Below are 24478 nucleotides of genomic sequence, written 5' to 3'. Positions count from 1 at the left end.
GCAGTGGAAGTGCTGGACCATTGTCTTGCCTAAGTAGCAGACTGGATGAGAGCCAACAGACTGAAGCTCAATCCAGATAAGAAGAGGCACTGTTAGTGGGTGATTTCCTAGAAGAGATGGCTGGGAGGTTGCCTGCTCTTGATGGGGTCATACTCCATCTAAAGGAGCAGGTATACAACTTGGGAGTACTTCTGGATCCTTTGCTGATGCTTGAGTCTCAAGTGGCTTCAGTGGTATGGAGTGCTTTCCATTAGCTTCAGATGGTGGCCCAGCTATGCCCCTATTGGGGCAGGAATAACCTAACTTCTATCTATGCTCTGGTAACCTCTAGGTTAGATAACTGCAACACTTTGATAACATGTAGGGCTGCCTCTGAAGATGGTTTGGAAACTTCAGCTGGTGCAGAATTCAGCAGGTTGCTCATCAGGGCAAGACAGTTGAACATATTATACTAATCCTGGCCTGACTGCACTGGCAACCAATTTTTCCCCAGGCCCAATTCAAGGTGCTGGTTTTGACCTATAAAACCTTGTACAGCTCAAGACCACAACACCTCAAGGACCACTTCTCCCCATATGAACCAACCTGTACCCTGCATTGATCACCTGAGGCCTTCTTCATGTGTCTCCTCTGTGAGAGGTCCAGAGGGTGGCAACAAGGGAATGGGCCTTTTCTGCAGTGGCTCACCATTTGTGGAATGCTCTCCCCAGGGAGGCTTGCCTGGCATCTTCATTACCTATCTTTAGACACCAGCCAAAAACCAAACCTTTGGCTGATTAACCTTATATGACCCTTTAAATGTGTTTAATGGTTTAATAGTTAATGGTTTTGGGTTTTTTGCTTTCGTTTTATTATGTGTTTTGTGTTCTCATCTTTTATTTTTATGTTGTGAACTGCCCTGTGATCTTCAGATGAAGGGTAGTATACAAATGTAATAAATAATAATGATAATTTATTCTCTGATGTCAATCATGCTAAATAGTTCTGTAAATAGTATTAGAAATATATAAGCAGCATAGTATATGCAATCATTTTATGTTCTTACATTTGAAAATACTATTCAACATCCTAATTTATATTCCCATGCACCTTTCCTCTACTGATGATTCATCTTGGAGTGCACATAACCAGGGTGGGGAACTGGATCTGGCTGGAAGGCCAGATCTTTATCTCCGCTATCCTCTGTTGCCCAATTTGATAGGCGACAAGAACACCCACCTGCCAGTTGCCTGATCGGTGCTGGGAACTTGCCTTCAAAACAGCTGATCCTTGGTCACAGAGAGGTCCTTTGAAGCCCTTCAGAATGCAACTAGTATTCAGAGCATTGGAAGAAGAGCTTTGAATACAAGCTGTTTTCTCCAGTCCCCTCATCAGCGCTAGGCAGTTCCTGATCCCAGATGACTGTCAGTGTTCCAGCTGTGTAGCACTCTTTTCAAGCCCCGACCACCAACTGACCCTCAGTGCTTGCAGAGAGCCCTGGGCTGCGCTTTGAAGCCCTGACATTCAGCTGATTGACGGTGCCTGCACTTTCCCCTTTTGGCCCAGCTGTGACTTTACCTGTCCCCAGCACACATTATATACAATGTCAGGTGTAGGGTAGGTAGCTGTGGTCTGGCCAAAATAAACTGATAGGACAAATGAGAAGGCCTGCAGAGACTAATTAGCCACATGAGCTGGAGGTTCCCATCGCTGGCATGTATCATCCAACTTGGTAAACTGGTATGTTCAAAATGTACTGCTACAATGATGCACAAATAACATAGCACTAAAAATCAGGATGAAGGATAGCACTGTAGCCAGGAAGTATGGCTATTTAGAAGACTGTTTCTAACATTTCCACAGATGGTAAAGCTACCTGCATTAAGGTAATAAATTTCTCACTGAAAAGAAATATGATTTGAATGAAGAAAAGTAGATGATTATGGTTTAAAGGCATTTCTGATGAGACCCAACCACAGTTTACACTTAGGCAAACAAGGAAAGGCATGGTGGAACTAGCATGTAGAGGTAGAATATTTGTGCTCATGGCATATTTCCGATCCCCAATATAGGATTACATTAATTTCTGTACTGAGCCATTGAAGGAGAAGTATCTTGTTCCTATTCGCACAGATATCTGGTAGGCCACTGCAAGTACAGGCTGCTGGCTGGCTAAGATCTTTGGCCTGATCCCCCAGTGCTGCCTGCTAAAATATATAGAGAAGAAACTCATCCAGTTTTACCTTTAGTCTAGTGTGATTCAATGGGATTAATTGTACATAACTCTGTTCAATTGCACAGACTACATAATGTACTAAGAGAATCTAAGCCACATATTACAACATTTTAAATTTTTTGTTGATGTTACCTATTAAGTGGCTTTGACAAGTTGAGTCAGCGATGGCATTCTCTTCATCTTCTTGGAAGTTTTCTGTTACCACTTTGATCTGTGTTGTAAGGGGGGGAACAGTAATTGTAACTGCTTACATATCTCTCTTTTAACAGAACAAAAACAGTGTATTTCAAAACAAATCTGTTTAACTTTTAGTATCTTTGCTATCACCCTTTACTATCCACCTTAATGTAACTCCCACGTAGTACAGCTTGCACAGCATCCTATTATGAATGACGTTTAAATTGTTTCTAGATGCTTTGCTAAGAACAATACGATGCAACTGGCAAGAAAAATTAAGTCTTTGTGCGAAGCTACGAACATGAGTTTGACCAAACTGTGGGAGGCAGTGGAAGACAGGAATGCCTGGCGTGCTCTGGTCCACAAAGTCAGACGCGACTAAATGACTAAACAACAACGTGATACAATTTCTCAAAAAGATAAAACAATATTTATTTTTTTAAATATTAAAGAAATACATTAAGTTCTCATGATCCTGTATTTTTCCTCCTCCTCAAATGTTGTATCTTATTAATTTATGTTAAAGAACTGAGGAAATAAAATTAATGTGTCACATGGCATCTTCATTCAGTGCTGCAGTCACATAATTCTGGCATCTTTTCCACATCTATATAAATAAAATGAACTGCCACCTCTGCTGTCACTACCACCTGGGCTGAAACAGATTTTGAATTGAAAAGCTGTTGAAAGAAAAAAGGTTAAGTACTCTCCACTCCATTTCTCCACTCAGCTACCAACACTACCTTTCATCTATAACTGGTTTGCTGCCTTAGATACTATTTTGTCAACCAGTGGTTTAAAGGTGCATGGGCAACTTAAATACTTTGACACCCAAGGTAAAAATATGTGAAGAAAGAATGAGCACTGCAATCCATTGTGCCCTTCCCATTGTACCATATTAGCTTCAACAATGGCTCAGTTCTAAGTCAAGCAAGAATGCTTTCATTATGGCAGTCTGATATTCTACTCTCACACACCTGGCTTCCCAAGGTGCTTTTCCACCTTGGCTGTGGTATGCATATTAAAACTAAAACCACATTGGCTTTAGTTTGGGGGAGCATAGTATCTTTCCTGTTTTTCATAAAATACTCAATGGTTAGGTTCAAAATGGGGCTATTTACGTAAGCAAATGAGCAAGATTTCCAGCAAAGTCCTTGTTTTGCACACCCTGCGCAAACGATCTGTTCCAACGATGCTAATGGAACATGTTTTTCTTAAAAATGTATATAAAAATCGCCAGGAAACCACAGTCTGAGATAAGTGTTTAAGTGATGGCATAATAGAACCCTAAGCCTTTAATTAACATGCTGAAAAAGAAAAGACTTAATTCTATGGCGCATGAAAGATACACTTTTGAAAACCCACTTTAGAGGAGCATTAAATGTAAAAGGCACATTTGATTTTTCCATTCAGATGAAATTTAAGGCATGCATTCTTTATCAACTTTTGCAAGTGTTAGTTACTGGTTTGACCCTCATCTCTAAATGTACCTTGTATTGTTACAGTGTAAAAAGAAAAAGAAATCATCTCTGCTCAGGGCTTTTGAAAAGGTTTGTGCTGTTTTTCTCAAAAAGGCATGCCCCCCCTTTTTTTAGGGAAAAAAGAATGCACAATGGGAAATGCTACCACATGCTAGTGTTTTCAATCACAGCTATCTCTTTTTACTGAATTCTCTGCAACGTGATTCAAAGTGAGAAGCCAGTAAAGGGAGAAAAGGACATGAAGACCAGGAAATAATATATGCATTTTAAATGAGATTGAGTAGTACCAAGTTTAGAGGACAAACTGAAATTCCCCACAATTCTGTCATTATTAAAAAAAACACACAACAGATTCCAAAACACAGATTATAGGCACTCATTTTTCTTTCAACCCAAATGGCTTCAACATGGTAATGCAAGCTATTTCATTTACAGAATAAAATCAAGTATTGAAAAACCCACAAAGATGTAGCATATAATATAATCCAATCTTCAAAAACAATGTCCTAATAACACTTTGATTTTCAGCTTAACAAAGTGCAGTCTGGAGAAGGAAAAGGTAATGCCTTTGCAGTGTGACTAATTTGTCCTTAGAAGTTAAAGAGAAAAAAATTAACATTTCTTCATTATTTATGTAGATTCAGAACAATCTTTGTACTTGCCCGATAAAATGAAGTGTGTTTCTTGAAGATATACTTAAAGTCCTAAATGGCTATTATTGTTACATTTGCAAAGACTTCACAAAATGAGACAAAAACTTCTGCAAATTACTGTGCCATTAGACAATAATAAGGAAGTTAAAAAAGAAATTGTAAAAGCAGCATGCTTAAAAAAAATACTTCTGTACAGTGAAGATATACCCTAAGCTGTCAGCACCATATTAAATGGGGCATAGTTAAATTGAGTGGCTGTGATAAGGGGCTCTGCTTTGCTATCAAAGTTCTAGATCAGTTGGATTGAATTTCCTGCATATTGCACATTTCCAGACTTTCATTCTCTCTCATTCCTTTCAGTGACATTACAAGGGCAGACTTAGATATGCTTATAATTTGTGGTTTTATAATGCAGGGGACATCTACATTTTCAAAGAAAAGATGATACTATAGAAGCTACATGCTACAGAAAGGGGGAGAGGGGAAAGGGGGGAGAGGGGGAGGGGAGATAGAAAAAGTTTTCCAAAGCATATGGATTCAGAATGCAGGTTCTGAGATGTTTTTAACAAATGACCTTGTATATCTTCTAGTTAAAGCTTGCTTTACATGGAAGCACAAATGCTTGCAGACATTTGCCTGACGTTGAGAGCTAGCCACTGATACTTTTAACCTTAAGCACCCTAAACATCAATACTGAGCTAATAGATTTTTCAATTCCCATCATGAAGGGCTTTGAAAATGTGTTTTACCTTTAGAATATATCCCTGAGAAATATGTAATTACTTCACAATTCAAGCTTCCTCGTAGAACGCAGCAGCATGCACGGGATGTTAATCACTCACCTTTTCCTTTTTTCAGTGCAATAACAGAAGAAGCTTAAAAGAAACAACTGTCCAATGGTGTTCTTAGGGCTAACCCAGATGTGACATCCAACACAAAGTTTTCCCACCCCACACAAACTGCCAGTGCTGGGGACCTGATTCAGATTGGGGTCCTGGTGTGTGGGGCAGTGTGGTGGTAGAAGAAAGGCTACAGATCAATGGTAGAGCACTTGTTTTGCAAGTGGCAGGTCTTAGTTCCAACCCTGGCATCTCCAGGTCCTGTATGCTCCAAGAATAGGCCACTACCATAAAGTACCTTACTTCTAGATATGGAAGGCCTTATATCACAGAGTGAAGGATATGAAGCAAGGCTTAGTTTTCAGGGAACAACCAGCAGGGTAGTTGATATATCCAGAAGGAATGTCTGGGGACATGTGGGTCTCAAGCCATGGAACAACTGAAAAGGTGAAAACTAGGACCTTGAAGTGGGCTTGAAAGTACAGGTAACCAAGTGCAAATTGCCATAAAAAAGGCTGAATATGTTTCCATCAAATGACAGCTATGGGCATTAGTATAATCGGATTCCCTAATCAGGCCATCAGATGCTGACATTAATCCATCGTTCCCCAGCAATGACAAGCATATTTCTACCCTGTGTTGGAGCAGTAACAGTATGGGGGAAAAGTAAAAATTAAGGACAGCAGGGTCTTGTTACGTACCACTGCATCATTTGGTATTTCCATATCAGCCTTTGTTTTGCTGGTTTTCTTCTGGTTTCCTTGAGTGCCGACAGAGTTGCTGGGAAGAGAAGAGCCCTGGGAGCCGCCCTTCGACACGCTCCTGTAGGAAACATTATGTGATCCACTTTCTGTCGGCTGGGCTGCTTTCTTATCAACTCTGTAGGTGGAAAGTGATTCCTCTGATAAATTACATTGCCCTTCTTCAATCACTCTACTTTCACCATTCCTTTAATGTTTAACGTAACCTCCCTGCATCTTTCTCCCCGTAGACCTGTGAGTGATAAATGTTTCTAACTAGCCTTGATCAAATCTGTCACTTGCAATTTCAGGTACTATATCAATTTAGTCTTTCAACATATAATGATTTATTTTAAATTTTCTATGACTGGGAGGCAAATTGGAAAACACACTGAACCATTATTGCCGAATGTCTTTGTGGTCTAAGGTGGCCATAAATGTACTTAATTCTGGTTGGTTGCTGTATGTATTTACTAACAATTAACAATAGCAAATTTTAGAAGACCTTAAAAACAAAACAAAACCAGGCAATGCATTTCCTCCCATACTGCTATGCCTACAGGGTTTTTTCCTAGGAAAAAAAATAACCTTCTATGGCTTAATATTTGTATTAGCTTTTATAAGTCTTTCTATTCTTTAATTTCAGAGCCCACTGACCTGGTTAACAAAGAGCAGATACAAATGATCGGAGCAGCCATGTGGTATAGTTTTTACTGGGCTATGCTATTCTAGGAGGCAGGTGGTAGTAGAGGGGTTTCAATTCTGAATGCATGGCCATATGCTTTTAAAAAGCTCTCTTGCTATAAAAATAGTATGCCATGGAAAAGTCTAGGCTCCTTGACATCCTACTCTCTGACATCCTAATATTGTCTTATTTTTCACAAAAGGAATGATCATTTTACAGGTATGGTGTATCCAGTTATCCAGAATCTTGAAATGATTTATTCATTTTATGTTCTATATCCTAATTTTCTACCTCACGGGCATCAGCACAAGTAGCTGCAATGGAAAACAGACAGACAGAATAACTAAAAAGCAAATAATAATAAACAAAGTGGACTAAATAACAGAAGAAACCACAAGAAAAGAGACAAATTAAACAAACCATTTGTCTGCTGAAATCCTGTGGAGCTGGGTGGTAGTACTGAGGTGGTATAAAAATGCTGCTAAAGTGGGAGTTGAGCTAATCTCACTAAGGAAGGAACGTCATATCCCAAGTGCTACCAGAAAGAAAGCTCTCCCTTGTGTCATCACCAGTCAAATCCCTGGGATTGACGAGACATGGAGAAGGCTGTGCAGATGCTAGGCCATAAAGGGTGTTACAGGGCTCCTCATCTACAGCTGGAATCTAGAGACAAAAGAGAGTCAATTTGTGGAAAGTTTGTGGGGTTGTGTTTTTTGGGATGAGCAGCTTGCATGCTCATTGCAAGGTGCTTCCAGCTACTGGGCGCTCCTTGCAAGTAACTTTTTAATGTCAGCAGGATTTTATATAGCAGCTTGTGATGTGCCATAGTAAAAGGGATGAAAAGGGATGCTGTTTGGAAAGAGAAAACAGCCACATTGGACATATTGTGAGGGCATGCTTGATCGTGGCATAGTAAAGTGTGTTCTTTGTGCTTTCCTACTAAAGAAACTAAGATGGGAGTTTGAATGAAATGAAATCTACATGCCTTCACAATATCTATATCTCAATCTACATTTCCAAAAACCTTACCTGTGTAAAAGCTCTTTCATAAAGCTGTCTTTTCCTGAGTGTGTGGTGGCAGAGCTGTTCTTTTGTTCGCACCCAGTTTGGCTGAGGTTATTGTGTGTGGCTTTTGTCATTTTTTTCCCTTTTGGAACACTGTCTAAAATACCACAATTCAGAGTTTTCTTATTTATCTCATTTTCTGCTTCACAGTGCTGTTCAGTCTTCTTTTTGTCTTTTCTTTTTTCCGATTTTGTTTGCTTGCTTCCAAAAGCTAAACCCTTCGGCTCTTTCTTTTCTATTTTTACTTTAGAAATATCAGCTTTTCTACCACTCAAGGCTGGGAGCTTACTCTTTCGAAAACCAAACCAGCTAGCAATAGAAGGCCCCCCACTCTTTTGTTTAGTCTCAGTGGTAGGGCATTTGCTCTGCCCTTGTTCCTTCTGCATATTTTCCTGGATGCACAACATGACTTTTTCTTCTATCGTGGGCTGTAAAACAGATGAAGCTGAAACTTTCTCCAAGGCTTCAGATGCCTTTATGCAGGCTTCTTGCAATACTACCTTGCCTGCTTCGTGTTTATGAGGAGATTGTGTGCTGTCCAGATTTTTCTGAAGTGGCAAAATTTGTTCTGATGAAATACTAGTTGATGACTCCAATGCCATTTCTGCTTGTGTAACACTTTTTTTGCTTACTGGTTGATGCTTTGAAATTTCGCTGGCCTTTTCATCATGGAAAGATTTACTTTGGACATCTCTCTGAGATGGTGATTTGTTGTCCTCAGTTTTTGAAATGCTGCAGAATAAATCCCCCTTTGGAGACATATGGAATGGTAGTTTGCTTGGGCTACCAACTTGACTGCTGGAACTACTCATGCTTGCAGAAGAACCCTGTCTAGAATAAGAAGTTTCTGGAACTTTTGTCGTGTTTGAAACCGTATCTGACATCACTGCTGAACCAGGAACAGCTCTGATTTGTAATCCTTCCACAGCAGAGTTCTGCCTCGTTAAAGAATTCCCTCTTTCAGATGTGTTTGTTATGATCTGGGTCCGAACTTTTCCTAACCCTTCTGCGGAAGGTATAGGTGACTTTTCCCCTGTGTGAATACTGAAACTTTGACTTCGGGCCTTTGCTCCATTCATACCAAGAGCAGGCTTCAAGTATGCCTTACTACTAGAAGAAATGGATCTCTTAACTAACCTGTTTTCCAACCCATCTCCTCGTTCTATTAAGCAGCAAGTCTCAGGTGAAACAGAGGAAGCTGGATTCATACCAAGATCCCCAGCAAAACTTTCTTTTATTCCATTCTCAGCACTCCTTAATTCAGTGTCAGCTACGTCTATGGTGGTTTGAGCTAAAGATTCACCCTGCCTCCATTTGGATGAATTCCCACAGCTTTTGGAAGCTGCATTCATACTGTCTTTTTCCTGCTTCCCTGGTATAGTGGAACTCTTTCTTAGGAGCTGAGGAGATTTTATGAGTAATTTAAGTCCTACAGGCAGATGTGGTTTCAGACTCTTTTCTGGTATATTTCCAGCATCACTTCCCTGAGACAACAGTGATAATGGGGAGTGATTAATCTGAGGCAGAAAAGGTTTCCCAATCATTGCTGGCTGACAATCTGGTGATGTGGAGAATCTGTTTGGAAATTTATTTTTCTGAGGTACTTCAGTGTCCTTAGGCAGTAGTTCATTTTGCATTAGATCTGTATCTTGTGACGTGCAGTCTGGGGACACATCCTTGGAATTACGTTCTATATTATTGCAGGATACTGATTGGTTTGAGGTTTTAGGAGGAACTTTCTTTGTAAACACTTTGGGAATGACTTGGCACATTGTGGAGGGTTGCTCTGATATGCATTTGCTTTGTGTAAACACCTCTCCTTTCTCATTGAAGTGATTTAATTTGACTTTAGGTGTTGAAGGGAGCTTGTTAGCTGGCATTCTATGCACATTATGAAAAATGGACATTGAGGCCGTTTTCAGTGGTGACATGACTGGACTTTTTACTGTCTCACTGGGAATGCTTGCTCCTGGCTTATTGGGTACAGGTGGTGAATATTCATAGTTTGGTCTTATCAATAGTGACGTTGACCTGCCTGGAGGAGGTGGTGGTGATGGAGATCTAGCTTCTACAGCAGGCAAATCACAATGGATATCTCTAGTAGGTGGTTCTTCGCAGTCAATTGACTCTATAAGATGTTGAGGCAATGAAGTTGATTCTGGGACCTGATTCTTGGGCCAATCTGTTCTGTCAAGCATTTTAGAATTTTGCAGAGGGTGCACCCTTGAAATAAGCAAATCTACTTTTGAATCAGTATTCTTAGTGGGACTCTGCACTTTTTTGAATCTTGAACATTTTACAGATTTCTCCAGTGTCATAGGACAGTGTGATGAGGTGCTAGTGGAATATTCATTCACCGTGATATTTGTTTTTTGTGGCGAGAACTTATCTCTGCTAGGAATTTTTGTCAATTTTTGGTTTTGGTTACTACCTGCCTGCATACAAGATGGAGACCTAGGCTTGGAAGAAATACTGCAAACTGGCTTCATTAGCTTTTGCTGTGGGATGTTGTGAAACATGGGTCTTTTGGGGAGTAAAGGAGACTGACTGTTGCATGTAGTAGGGTCAACTGCATGCTCATTCTCTAAGCTATTTGGGAGAGTCTTTCTCTCAATTTCATTATCAGGTGCTTGCAAAATGCTGTAGTTCTTAGCTTCCATTGCTTTTTGGAAATTAACTATTCCCTGAGGTAAACATTCAGTGTATTCTGCATTGGGCCCAGTACATGAGTGGTTGATTGAAATTTCATTTCTAGTTACAGTGACAACTCCAGATTGATGTGAACTGAATTCAATAGGTTTGCCATCTTCAGCATCAAATATAACAGTAATGCATTCTTCTGAAGAAGTCTTCTTTATAACTTTTTGTTGCTTAATGAAATTACATGCCTTTGGCCTAATGCCCGAGTGAGTGAGTACCTGACTTGCTTCTTTTTCTGAAGATACATGCTGGCAATTTTCCTTCTTTACACGCACATCAGAATTCTCTGTGTGCTTGTCAACAAAAGGAGTTAATGACAAATCTGATGGGCTTTTTTCATCACTGCTTTCTATATGTAATTCGTCCAGGATTTCATTGTCATCAGTATCTGAAAGGTGTAAATTAAGGTCTCTCCAGCTTATGCTAGCAAGACTTTTATCTATTTGCAACACAGGCAGCTTCACATTTGTGCAAGATTTTCCTTTTGACTGAAATTCATTGACAAAAGTAGTCAGTTTTTCAGGTCTCTCTTTTGAATTAAAATAAGAACCTCTTTCTGGCAAGTGCTTTCTATCAGGCTCGCAACCAAATAGGCTGTCAGAAACGCTGTGAGTTAATTTATTACAATAGTGCCTACAGTCTTTGCTCGGTACTTCATACAGCAATGCTAAAGATGAAGACTCATCATCCGCATCCTCATGTGAATCTGAATCATACACAAAGTTTTTCTGGTGATCAATGCAAATGGCCCCCATTTCCTCTGGTGTGCAATGTACCTCTTCTTTATGACTGCTGCACTTAATGCCAGGGGAGTATATTCCTTCATTAGAGTCCATGCAATCTTTGTATCCCCATTTGGATATAACAGAAGAAGGCGGTTCAAGTAATATTTTGCGTTTCTGTAACTTCTTTAGCCCTTCCAAAATGTGGTTTTCCTTGATACGAGTTGGAGGTAGATCATCAGCAGGACTGGAAAGGTTGCTGGGGAGCGAAGAACCAATGCTTATTCTTTTATCCCAGTTCACTGACGACTGATTTTAAAAGAAGTAAGAAAGAGTTATTACCAGAGAAATTAACAAACATTACTAAAAAAAAGGACAATGTTGAGCTAGTGACTTCTCTCTCATTGCTATGGTTGTACATTGTACAACCATGTTAAAATGGCCACACTGTGGAGCTTGAGAAGGCCTATGGTTTTTATAGTATTTTTTTTCTACAGATAGTTCTGTTACAATGCTATAATAAAAAGAGGACCTGGCATACAAGGGATCAAGGTCTGCAACCCTCCAGATGTTGTGGGACTACATCTTCCATCAGCTAAAACCACTGGTTATGCTGGTTGGGGCTGAAGGGAGTTGGTAGTCCAACAACATCTGGAGAGCACTGTGTTGGCTTCCCTTGTTGCTCTCGTCAATTTTGTGTTCGAATTATGTGGCATCACATACAAATATCTTAAAATATTATAAGCTACTAAACTCATCCTGTGCGCCTCCATCTGGCCCATTTCCATGAGGCCTAGGAATGTAGACTCTAGCTAAAAGATTGCTTCTGTTGCTGGATGTGCCTACAGTGTATTTCATATTTCAGTAAATATTAATAAGAACAGGTGTGGGGAGTGTTAACAAGAGGGGTAGTACCTCTGGTGGGGGACACGCTGTGCTCCTAATGGGCTAGTACCTCCACCTTTGGTCCCCACCCTGTACTCAGCTCTCACCTGTAGCTCCTAGAAGCTGTCTGCATGCAACAGTGGCCACACCCCGGGAAATTGCTTAGATTGGTCAGCTAAACCAGGTGAGGGTAGCAAATGGGTCTCAAACCCTCAGTGAGTTAGGGACTTCCCCTGCATGTAAAGGCAGGCTCTGGTGGATTGAGTGGATAAGACCAATAGTGGGTCCAGTGGTCAAGAAGGCGGTTTCTGCACATATTGTAGAGGCAAGTGAGGGGGCTCAGGTAACTTGGAAAGATAGTCCATCAAGGAGAAGGAAAACTCTGATCCTAAACTTCTGCTGTTTGTGGGATATATTCGGGCAAAGAAAAGGCAAAGGAGTAAACCCTACACAAGTCTGGAGTGGAGTCCCTAAGATGGTTGGATGACGCCTTGTACGCCTCCTCCTGGCAACTCCTGCAGTTAAGCTGGTGCCAAACGTATTGCTCTGCTTCCCTCTGGACCACATCAGCAAGGCTGAGAGGAGGGTCTTGTTGTCTGGGCAGCCCAAGACCTCCCTACACACTGCCCAGGCTTGTGCCCCGAGGAGGTCAATTTGGTGCTGCTGATGCAGTGGTTCAACTTTATCCCCAGAGGTGCACTCCATTGCCTCTTGAGACAGACTGATGCCAACAACAAAATAAGAACAAAATAGCATAAAGGCTTGCTGGATCGGATCAAAGATCTATCTTGCCTACCATCCTGTCACACAGATGCCTATTTGCAACTGTGAATGTAAATATATATTTATGAAGTGTGTTTTTGATAGTTTATTTGCTGATGTTGTGAGCTGCTTTGAACTGTTATTTGGAAAAGTGTCACATAAATAAACTTGATGATGACAATGACAATAAATGAACCTATTTCATTACCCTTTTACTGCATGCCTTCCCATCATTCCAAGTGTAGGAGGAGCCACTGGAATATTCACTGCAGGCACTTGACAGAGAGAGCTCACTGCTGCTGCAGCTGCTTCGAGGATAAACTCGGTGAAGCCCTGTCATATTTAACTGGCTCTGGCACTTCAAGGCAGGTACTCCAGATCTGATATTCTGCTGACATTCCTAAGACAAGAAAAAGAGAGAGATTACTTTGTTTTATGGGTTAAAAAATTCCATACCATATTCATATAAGAAAACAAAACAGAAGCCCACATTTGCTGTTCATGCTGATATAAATAATTATTGAATGAATATTAAAAGCACAGTGCTCATATTTCTTACCTATTATGAGATTTAAATATCTAGAAACTTGCCAGTTTATTACTATTATTATTATTATTATTATTATTAAAATACATGCATATCCTAGTATTCAAGCTGGCCTTTCAATGACAGTCTGTTTGAAATATGCTGTGTTTATTAGCAATGTGCTCCAGAAAGATACTGGAAACAAAGTTAAGCCAGTACAAGAACATCTTGACAAGTGCATTATATCCCCACAACGTAACAGATGAGGCCCTACAAAGTGGACAAGGTAAATTAATTTAGTGTCCCAACCAGAATGTCCACGGAGAATGGAATCTCTCCATTACAGTCTAATTTTGGTTTCCTATCTAGTTCAAAGCTTTGTCTAAGAAAGTCTCTGATGCAGGACAATCCATCTTTGTGTCACCGTCCGACAGCTGAAGCCTCCTGCTTATGCTATTTATTGACACTTTATGGCTGCCTTTAGTACTTGTGTAGTTATCGGCCCTCTCCAAATGCAATCTCAGCTGCTGTGACTAAATACCAGCTTCAAGGAAGAGAATAATGAAGAAAGAGAGTGGTGCTTTAGTAAAAACATTAAACCTTTGCTGGAGTTTGTGGAAGCATTTAATTTCTTTCCAGGCAAATCTTCTGCTTCCTAATATGGCAAAATATTATTGAAAGTTCAGAATCTTCATGAATATGCAGCTATGAAATTCTTTCAACTTATGCAGAGGCATTGCATAAGTTATCAATAACAACAAGACTACATTTCCTTGACATTTTGCAACAAATTTCATTAATCTCAAAACCATTTTTTCTCAACAACAAGAACTGAAAGCTGTGGAGGTGGATGCTTATACTCTATCCCATTAAGAGTAGACACAAACAACCTAAATCCAGAGTCCCAAATGGATCTTCTGCACAATTAGGATTCCCTTCTTCATTAAAATGTTTTTCTTTCCCTTTCCTTAGAGGTGCCATTCTGAGTTGATGGGGTGAATGCTCACGATCCTGAAAAATCACTCAGGTTTGTCATGGACTAAAATACTCAAGGTGCCTTGTGTGTAAATATGAATCTCAATCTTCATAGACAACTGTGGGAAAATGTTGGACATGAAGTCCTCAGGATTGTAGGTTTTGCATGAAATTGGCTTCACCGTTCCATGCCTATTGAGCAATGGAGGAAATATGCATGGGTGATGACAGTGACACTTGACCTAAAGGTTACAATGCTCAGCCTCTGTCTTATCAAGGGTTTAAAATCAGTTTATTGATGCTCATTTAGCTCACCACTGTAGCCAGACAATGGTCTAGAGCCTGCACAACCACTCCTGATTCAGATGTTACGGAGAAATAAAGCTGTGTGTTATCAGCATGCTCCAGATTCTCTGATGACATTCTCAACGGCTTCATATAGATGATAAAAAGCACTGAGGGAAAAATAGAGCCCTGCAGCATCCCATAACATAGATGCCAAGGGGCTGAGGAGCATTTTCCCAATGCTACTCTCTGGGGCCAAACCTGCAGGAAGGATCAGAACCACCACAAACTGTGCCTGACTGTCATCCCACAGAACTGGTCTAAGAAAACACTATGGTCAATGGTATCAAAAGCTTTTCCCTTGTCCTGATCACTGTGGCTAAGGCAAATTCAGTCTCAAAACCAGATCTAAATTTGACTATAATGGATCTAGATAATCAGTGCCATTCAAGATTGTCTACAGTTGCAAATAAAACCCCAAGGTGGTTGTCACCAATGGAAGCGAAGGCTCAGAAAAAGCTCAATATGGAGGCCAAATGGCCGAAATATTGGGAAATATTGGAACAAGAAGGAGACAAATTGAAATTGCAGAGTTTTGAGAAATTAAAAGATAAAGTGCGAGACTGGCTTCATTATTATCAAATAAGAGAGGCCTATAATTTGGATAAAAAAATTGGCTTCCAGGTGGAAAAATCAAAATTGGAAACAGAACTGTTAGATCCCAAAACTAAGATACTTTCAAGAATGTATAACTTGCTGTTAAAATGGAATACGCAGGATGGAACGGTTAAATCTGCTATGATCAAATGGGCACAAGATATTGGTCACAACATTATGTTTGCTGACTGGGAACAGTTGTGGACCACCGGTATGAAATTTATGGCATGTAATGCCTTAAGAGAGAATATTATGAAAATGATTTACAGGTGGTACATGACACCAGTCAAGCTTGCAAAAATATATCATTTGCCTGATAATAAATGTTGGAAATGTAAAGAAAATGAAGGTACATTCTTTCACCTTTGGTGGACGTGCCCAAAGATTAAGGCTTTCTGGGAGATGATCTATAATGAAATGAAAAAGGTATTTAAATATACCTTCCTGAAGAAACCAGAGGCCTTTCTCCTGGGCATAGTCGGCCAATTGGTGCCAAAGAAGGATAGAACTTTCTTTATGTATGCAACAACAGCAGCAAGAATACTTATTGCAAAGTATTGGAAGACACAAGAGTTACCCACCCTGGAAGAGTGGCAGATGAAGGTGATGGAGTATATGGAATTGGCGGAAATGACTGGCAGAATCCGAGACCTGGGAGAAGAGTTGGTGGAAGAAGACTGGAAGAAATTTAAAGACTACCTTCAGAAACACTGTAAAATTAATGAATGTTAAAATGATGTTGGACTGAAAATAAGTGGCATTAGCAACAAAGTTAAGAAGAATATGCAAAAATGAATTGATAAATGGATGAAAATATAGAGTTATAATATGTTAAGATATAGAGTTAAGATAAACGAAAGAGGGTAAGGATTTGCTGATTTGATTATTTAAATGGGAAAACAAAAAGGGGAGGTGTGAGGAGGCCAAGGAAACAAGCTAATGAGTTTAAAGTTACTAAAAACGGATTTGTTTTTTATCTATTTGTTTTTTGTATTTTGTATTTTTATTCTTCTTTTTTCTCCTTTATGTATTTTTCTATGTCTTCTTTTTTGTATCTTTTTCTTTCTATGTGACTTTTTTCTATTTTGTAAACTTATGTTTTTGTAAAATCTCAATAAATATCTTTAAAAAAAAACAAAACAAGATTGTCTGCAGTTGCTCTGCCACAGCCTCTTCAATCACATTCTGAAGCAATCAACCAGTCAATAACCATCACAGACTACGAGATCCGAGATGGGCTTTCTAAGGGCGGCATCTGAATGCTCCAACACACTTTCAGAATGATTCTGAGATCACAACTGACCACATCTTGGCAAATCACAAAAATACTGGTTGAGTTAGGAGTTGATAAGTAATGAGCCCAGTTCCCACAAGCAGTATTTCTGGATTGTAGTACTTCAGACTTTAAATCAGAGATGTTATCACATGGCTGAATGCTTTTCCATAAAAAAATATTTTCTAAATATGAAAAACTAGATATCAGGGAGGAGGTTAGGCTCGAACCTTTCCCCCTGACTTTCTGTTTGAAGACATAGAACATTCAACCTGCAGGGATAGTGAGCAGAACATGAAGACAGAAGTCATGTAGAGTCCAGTCCAATCTGCCAAGGTCTCCAATGTCATGCAAACTATCAACGAGAGAATATTTCTTCACTCAATTATGGGAGGAGCAGGGGTGAAATCCTATCCTCATTTGTGTGAGAAAAAGACCCATAGAACACAGAAGGATTTGCTTGTGGATAAAAATGGAAAGGATTATGGTAACAGATAACTCTTATTTTTAAACTGAGGTCTCGATGTACATGCATGAAATGCATCTATGCATGCAACATGCATTGTTTAGAGAAGATGAATACTGGATCCCAACTTCTCTTTATGACCTCCCCCAGATTCTTCTAGTAGAGGGGATAGTTTCATCCTTTCTATAGACATAGAATAGATATATAACAGATGGGATCCAAAACAACACCTAGCTTTTCTTATCTCAGAAAAAGAAAGAGAATGACTAAGCAAGATAATATAACACACACACATTAAAGACAAGTCCGGAACATTGGAACAATATTCCATGCAACAGTGGATGTCTTCTTAAATTGCAGATTTAAAATGGCAGCCGCTTTTTTTTTTTTTAACGGAGGCTGAATTTTCCTCCTAACAGCATCCTAATCATTTTCTTACATTTCCTTTAAAAGATCTCAAAGATCACCCTTGTGGGGCATTAATTACATATATTTAACTTGTTCATTGGTTTATTAATTTGCTTTTCATGAGTGCACTCCCCCTCCCCTAATCATGGGTTTTAAACCATCAACTTTAATAAAATCAGAGTACAAAAGCTGGCGCGGGATTATATTTTAAACACATAATTGTTAGTAGGAAGAAAAGACAATTGCCTAAATCAAGCTATTGCCAGGATGAAACTGGGTAGTTAGAATAATCTAACCTGAAGGCTAAATTACATATTGCACGGTAGGTCATTAACATCTTTCTGAACTTTTGGAACAATTGCTTCTCTCCCCATCCCACCCCATTTAGAAACACTTGATCATACTTCAGCAAATTGCATTTTTGTTGAATTTTTATATTTAAACATAAAATGAATGCTTCCATTCTCATTTGCTTTAATTCTGCCTATATGCAACTTTTGTTTTTGAGTTACATTTTTCTTTTTCAATGAAAATGAAAGGCATACTAGTTAAAGTTTTGCCAAATAAGCACAAAAACTAAGCCCATCTGAAAAGGTGGGGTTTTTTCCCCAGAGCCCATGAATTTTTAACAGTTCATACATAATATATCATAAAACAAGGATGAATGATACAGTGCACCGGCTTTAATAAAAAGCTCCTTGACCATTTCTCAGAAACTTTGAGATGTAATCAATACCCCAAAAAGGTATCTTGGGGACACTGCCAAGATTTATGCCTTTTTGCAAAGAGGGCACTTTTTTATTTCCTATATAGCCTGGGAAATTATAGTGAACTTCAGAGAAGAGAAGAAAATGCTGTTATCTCTACTTCCACTCTGTTTTAGGTTCAAGGATGAGTGTTATTTGTTCCTGCTCTCTCTCCCCTCCATTAAATAATACTTCATGGAGAGATAAGAATGTGCTAAATGAAGAAATCAAATTCAAGAAAACTCACATGAACCTGAACATCAGCACTTTGCAGCGGTATCAAACTTCTGTTCTTCTCTACCTCTAAAAGGAAATCCCCAGACGACAGATCTAAGATGCGCGAATGAAGCTTCTGGGGGAAAATAACAGAATGACCAAAGCATAACCATTTGACAAGCATGCAGAAGATCAGCGATTTTGAAAATCCGAACCGCTGCAGTTAAATTCAAGGGGAAAACAGACCCTAAGGTAAAAGAGCTTTGTCCTAATTTCTCTGTTCATTGAGTCTAGAACTTAACAGTATAAAATGGAGTTGGTAACGCACGAACAAGTAAGGGCATTTTTAGCTTACAATGTTTGATTACTTATCACAGCTTTGTACATAACGATGATGCATTCATAGGAATAAAATGCATTTATCTATAGCCACTGATGCCTAATATAATAAGGCATGATACTAAACATTTACTGAGCAATCAACAGGTTAACTTTATTTTATTTAGCAGTTGCTGTAGCTCGGGTAAATGATTATAAAAGTGACTCTACTTCAAACAACATTGATCTTGCAAAGCCCTCCCTTGCACACATTTAAACTCAAAGTCATTAATGTCATCTGTTAGGAACAATTAATGTGAATAGAAAATAATTGCATCGGGGAGGTAGGGACTCAAAGGATTTTGTGCATTAAAATTCACATGCTGTTCGATTACATACTCAATTCTTTCAGTTTTGCTTGGAAGGAGTGCTAAACTGGTGTTATTTCCCCATATTAATCTGTATACTAATTACTAAGGTTTTTATGTCAGTGCTAAGCCTGGTCTGTTTTAATTGCAAATACAATAAGTTTTGCAATTTATGTAAACATGGCTCCTGGCTGGATAACTTCAAAAGATTCCAAACCTGGTAATATATATTCTCTTGCCAGTCATATAGTCAGGGCTGTGTGAATTCTATATTTAACAAAAATTAAAAATTTCACATCAAATTCTGCATAAATAATTACTGAATTGCGCAGCCTGGAAAAAAATGCAAAACAAACAAATTTGAGTACTGTGCTCAAGTTACACCATGTATTTTGCTTCTTCTAGTAACTACAAAAGGGCCAAGGGGTAAGTCCCACCATCTAATCCCTCGAGAGGCTGGGCTAGCCTAGACTGGTGATCTTCCACGAGCAGGCAAAAACATTTTTTTATTTGGACAGGCTTTTGGTTAATAAGCTGGCTTGTAAAAATGTTATAATTGGGTTTAACTGGTTGTTTTTAATGATGTTCACTTGTCTTGCTTTTCTTTTTGAGGTTTTTTTCTACTTGTATTTTATTCAGAAATACACAGAGCCATCTAAATTTGAATACAACATTCCACTTTTCACATCTAGCTGGGGGGTCTGGAAGATAAGGTGAGTTCAGTTTAGAAGACAAAACTCAAGCCTAATGTTACGCTATTTTGCACTTGCACTATTGTTTATAGCTGTCTTGAGCAACAAGAAATAAGGAATGCACATTCAACAAACAAATGCTATGTAGGTTGTAAACCTACACACACTTGCTTGGAAAGGATTATTGAGAATTTTGGGGGAAAGTTCATATTCACTCGCATTACTACTTTCTGTCATTTTTCCTGCATTGCGGTGGAATCACAGAATGTACAAATTGCTACAGATACTGTACAGTTTCCAGAGACATTGTGTTAAGCATTTTGTCCAAACTCCAAGAAGAAAGTGGAACTATCAAGCACATGTTCCACTAAGACTATTTCCTTGCATAGTGACAAGCTGTTAGTGAGTGACCAGTTTAGATCTATTGGCAGAAACACTCACTCATCTTCAAATCACCCACCACTGCTATGTGTGAGGACCCTCACTGAGCACAGCCTTTATGGCTCATATTCAGTGCCTCTGCTTGAAGAGGGACAAGGACTACAAATACATTTATAGGAAAACAGAAAGAGTTTTCTCTACAAAAGCATCTGAAGTACTAACAGGAGTGCAATCTGGAGAGGCTACAGTGAGGCAGGTTGTTGTTGCTTTTTATAAAAATGTTGCATAACCACTGTTCCTTTCTAAGAAAAGCAGATAAAATAATTATAAATACAACTGTCAGCTATATTGTTCACTCATCCTTTCATCCCTGCTAGAGGAAATCTTTCTAAATATGCAGTCCTTTAGTTCATATTCTACATTGGTCATCGCTAACTGGCTTCAGTTCAAGGCCAATTAAAGACTTAAATACCACTAGATATTAATTGGGGGCTTATTTCACTGTTCATATTCCATTCCATTATTTAGTCTCTGTCACCTGACACCACCCTTGTTCCAGCAAAACTGATATAGCTGTTTGAGGGATACATACAACCCTAAATTTGTTTTCCATGAAAATTTTTCATTCAATATGATTTCACTCTAAATATTTACCTTCTTTTATAATGTAACATCTATCTATCTATCTATCTATCTATCTATCTATCTATCTATCTATCTTGTATCCCCCACTTTTCTCCAAAGAGCTCAAAGTAGCTTACATAGTTCTCCCCTTCCTCATCCAAACCCCACAGCAACCCTGTGAGGTAGGTTATATTAAAACTTATTTTTTAAAAGCATCTGTTCTTCAGTTATTCAGTAGGTGTTGAGCCCATATACACAGTCATTTTCCCACACACTCTGTCTCAACATTCTACTGTAGGGTTCCTTACTTCTAGATGTAAAAGTTGTTGAGCTTGTTTTTTGTGCCCCCGGCCTGAGCCTGAGCTGCCTGTGCCTGAAACAGAGCCAAAGCCACCCACGCCAGAGCCAGAAACAGATCCCAGGTCATCCGAGACAGAGGTAGCCTAAACCTAAGGCGCCCATGCACACACATTTCTTTTTAACCTCCCCCCCCCCCGCAAAAAATCCCAGACATTTACTTAAAATTGTAAAAATCCCCCCAGGAGGGCATATGGGCCCCCCCAAGAAAGGACATGTCTGGGATTTCCCAGACATCTGCACCCAATCATATCTGCATTTTATGTGTAGTAAAACCACCTTATTACTTATCAGGATCATTGGACTATTAAGTTAGAAGTAGCTCCAGGAAGTCTGATTCTTTGCCTGGACTCACTATTTTCAATGTATTTAATGTGTTTTCCAAATATTTTATAAAGCTTACACATGAGTGTTTTGAAAATTTATCCTCTTTTTTTCTGGGGATGGGGGGGATAGTCCCTTCACCCCTGAGACAATCTGGGGGGCATGGAGCAGGGGAAAGCCTCATATTATCAATGGAAGTCCTTGTGCAGGATTTCTGTTGACAGGACTCATGAGTTGAATCCTGCCCCAAGGGTGGTATTCACTGCTAGTCCTACTCAAGAGTAGACCACTGAAATTAATGGACATGAATCACAGTGCCGGGAGACAGACAGACAGACAGGTCATGTATCCACAGCAGTGGCCAGAGGAGGAATGGCCATTGGGAAGAGTGCGGAGAGAAGAAACGCAATAGTGCATCAGCAGCAGCAGAACCGGACACTTTTATCTGCTTACCTGAAATAAAACATGTTTCTCCTGTATCGGTATCTACAGCCACAGCAGGTGCTGTAATTCTCCAATGGTTTGACTTTACCCATCAAAGCACACTTTTCCATTGTCTCCCAAGACTGACAGATGCCAACACGACTAGCTTATGTACATTAATTTCAGTGGGTCTGCTCTGAGTAAGACTTATCTAAATACACACCCATCACTGGACCTTCCAACCTCCTTACCTTTGCTTAAAAACTGTTTGGAGAGGGGCATTTTGGATTGGGTTTGTGATGCTGGAGAGCAGGGGTTTAAATCTTTCCCTTGGCACCATTTCCCCACTTGAAATACTACCCTTGAAATTGGTATGGGGCACAATGTGAAGGAGTTGTAGGATAGCTGAAGTGGTATTTCAAATTATGGAAAAGATGGAGAGGGAAGGGGTTAACTGCTTTCCCACATCATTACTACCCTGATCCAAATTCACCCCTCCTGCACCTGCTTTTAAGAGGAGAAAAAGAATTTGAGAGATCAGATCATGGTTTTCCCATATTACCATTGGAAGAAAGTCCCCTGTGTACTAGGGCCTATTATGCCCCCTTCCTATTTTTCACCAGAGTTCTGTTGTATAATGTAAACAACTATGACTTAGTCATCCACATTTTACAAATGTGTACACTAGCAGAGAAGTCACAGTGAGACATAGGACTGGACGTTTTGTGACAAAACATTGCTAATTATGTTAAAATTGTTTCAAAAACATCTTAGGAATCAACTAGAGACTGCTTTGCCTCATTCACAGTTGAGTTTGTAGGTCAAATATGGAGCCTTATGCTTTCTTCTGAAGGGTTTTCTTTGAGAAAATAAATGACTTGCTAACTTCACGCCAACACTACTGGTCCTGCTCAGAGTCTAGATAAAGTGGAAAGGTCACAGAGACACTAGGCATTGCAGTAAGATGGGAAAGAGAACAGTGAGACAGAGTGGGTAAGCTCTGAGGAGAAGTTTAAAAATGAGACTGTGTTCATGTGGGAGGATAAAGGAAAAGCTTACTTAGTCACAAGGACAATTTGGCAAAAAGCCCAAACTTTTAAGTGAATAAAACATAAACAGCTCAATCGAATACATGTCTACTCAGAAGTAATGTCATTTAGTTCAATAGGACTTACAGTACTGTAGCCTAAGGAGTTAGCAGGGATGAGGCACACATTTCACATTGCAATAAAGATTCGGCGTGGGCCAGTATTGACATTTTCTACGGTTTCTTTAAAAAGAATATACATCTTTTTATGTTATACACAGACACATGTATTCCAAGTTACATTGATTATTGAGCAAGAATTCAGGAGAATAAAGGAGGCTTTAGGCCAAGCACAATAAACGAGTTTCCTTTTAGTTAATACATAACCTCTTCTGATGTGGCTGTTTTAAAACTTAAAACGTTTCTAATTCTATTCTTTTGTACACACTGTGTATGAAGCCATATATAGTATAGAACTGACATTTAAGTGAGAACTCAATACCTTGTAGCTTATATCATGCATTAGCAATACTTGTAAGTGGCAAAAGCCCAACCAAAAGGTGCATAGTTGGCCCAAGGCTTTTGCCGCCCAGAAGGACAAGATGGTGTGCCTATTCTATTTACAGATGCCAACTGGACTGGCAACTTTAACCTTACCTCAGCAATGGAGATGGGACAGCATCCCCTACCACACCCGAGGGCAGCAGGGTAGTCTGGAGTAGGGACAGCACAGGCCATTGGGCACACACAGGTGTATAATCTTTACCATTGCTTCCTCCCACCACCACCTCACTATGCCTAATGTCATTAGCTTCCCCTATTAAAATTCTCTTGTGATTCTCAAGCATGGTAACTAGCTTCCTTGTGGAAATGTAGGCAATCAGCAATAAAAGAGGTCACACCTCTGCTGCCTCTTCAGGTTAATTCAAGTGAATTGGACCAGAGTACACAGTACTCTTAAGGCAGTGGTTATCCAAGCACCACACTGGTGTAGCTTGAGAGGATGGCAAGTGCTGTGGGAAGAATCAAGGACAATCAATATTATATTTTGGGAATGATTCATGTTCTTATGTAGCTGCATTGTTTTATTCTTTCTGGATAGTCCACTATCATATTAATCAGTAGTTGTGTTTTATGTTATAAGTCAAGCACTTGCTAGAGGTTTCTTTTTGTTTTCCAATGTATTTATTATCAATTTTAAAAAATGGTGTGCCAATTTTTTTGTTCTGAAAGTGTGGCTCAGAGAAAAAAATCTGAGAGCCACTGTCATAAGATTAAAAAGAAGACTTTGACATTGACAATTAAAGGGCAAGTCTGTCTATCTACTGTGAAATTTCCTATCTATGGGGTATCATTCCATCTCAAATTCCTTTTTAAATGTATCATGGACCAAACAATTTTCCATTGAGTTTCCAGCTATTTATTCATTCCAAAGACAACGCAACTCTCCAAGTACTGATTGTATTAAATATCAATTGCTTTAATTGC

General features: G+C 39.3%; 1 protein-coding gene across 13 annotated transcripts in view; it reads right to left on the bottom strand.

Moving 5' to 3' along the window:
• The window catches only part of NCKAP5 (NCK associated protein 5), a 605696-nt gene that overhangs the window by 73727 nt on the left and 507491 nt on the right, over nt 1–24478 (bottom strand). For 11 of the 13 annotated variants that reach the window (XM_083581664.1, XM_083581665.1, XM_083581666.1 and 8 more), the window contains 5 exons: nt 18508–18612; nt 13133–13324; nt 7820–11586; nt 6067–6244; nt 2348–2426 (listed from right to left, as the gene is read on the bottom strand). In XM_083581664.1, coding sequence (XP_083437790.1) covers nt 2348–2426; nt 6067–6244; nt 7820–11586; nt 13133–13324; nt 18508–18612 — 4321 coding nt within the window. The remainder of the gene's footprint in view (nt 1–2347; nt 2427–6066; nt 6245–7819; nt 11587–13132; nt 13325–18507; nt 18613–24478) is intronic. The other 2 variants (XM_083581669.1, XM_083581670.1) reach the window with 1 other exon arrangement.

The sequence above is a fragment of the Podarcis filfolensis genome (genome assembly GCF_964270895.1).
Source record: "Podarcis filfolensis genome assembly, chromosome: 1".
Taxonomy (NCBI): Eukaryota; Metazoa; Chordata; class Lepidosauria; order Squamata; family Lacertidae; genus Podarcis; species Podarcis filfolensis.
This window is presented reverse-complemented; position numbering and strand designations above follow the sequence as displayed.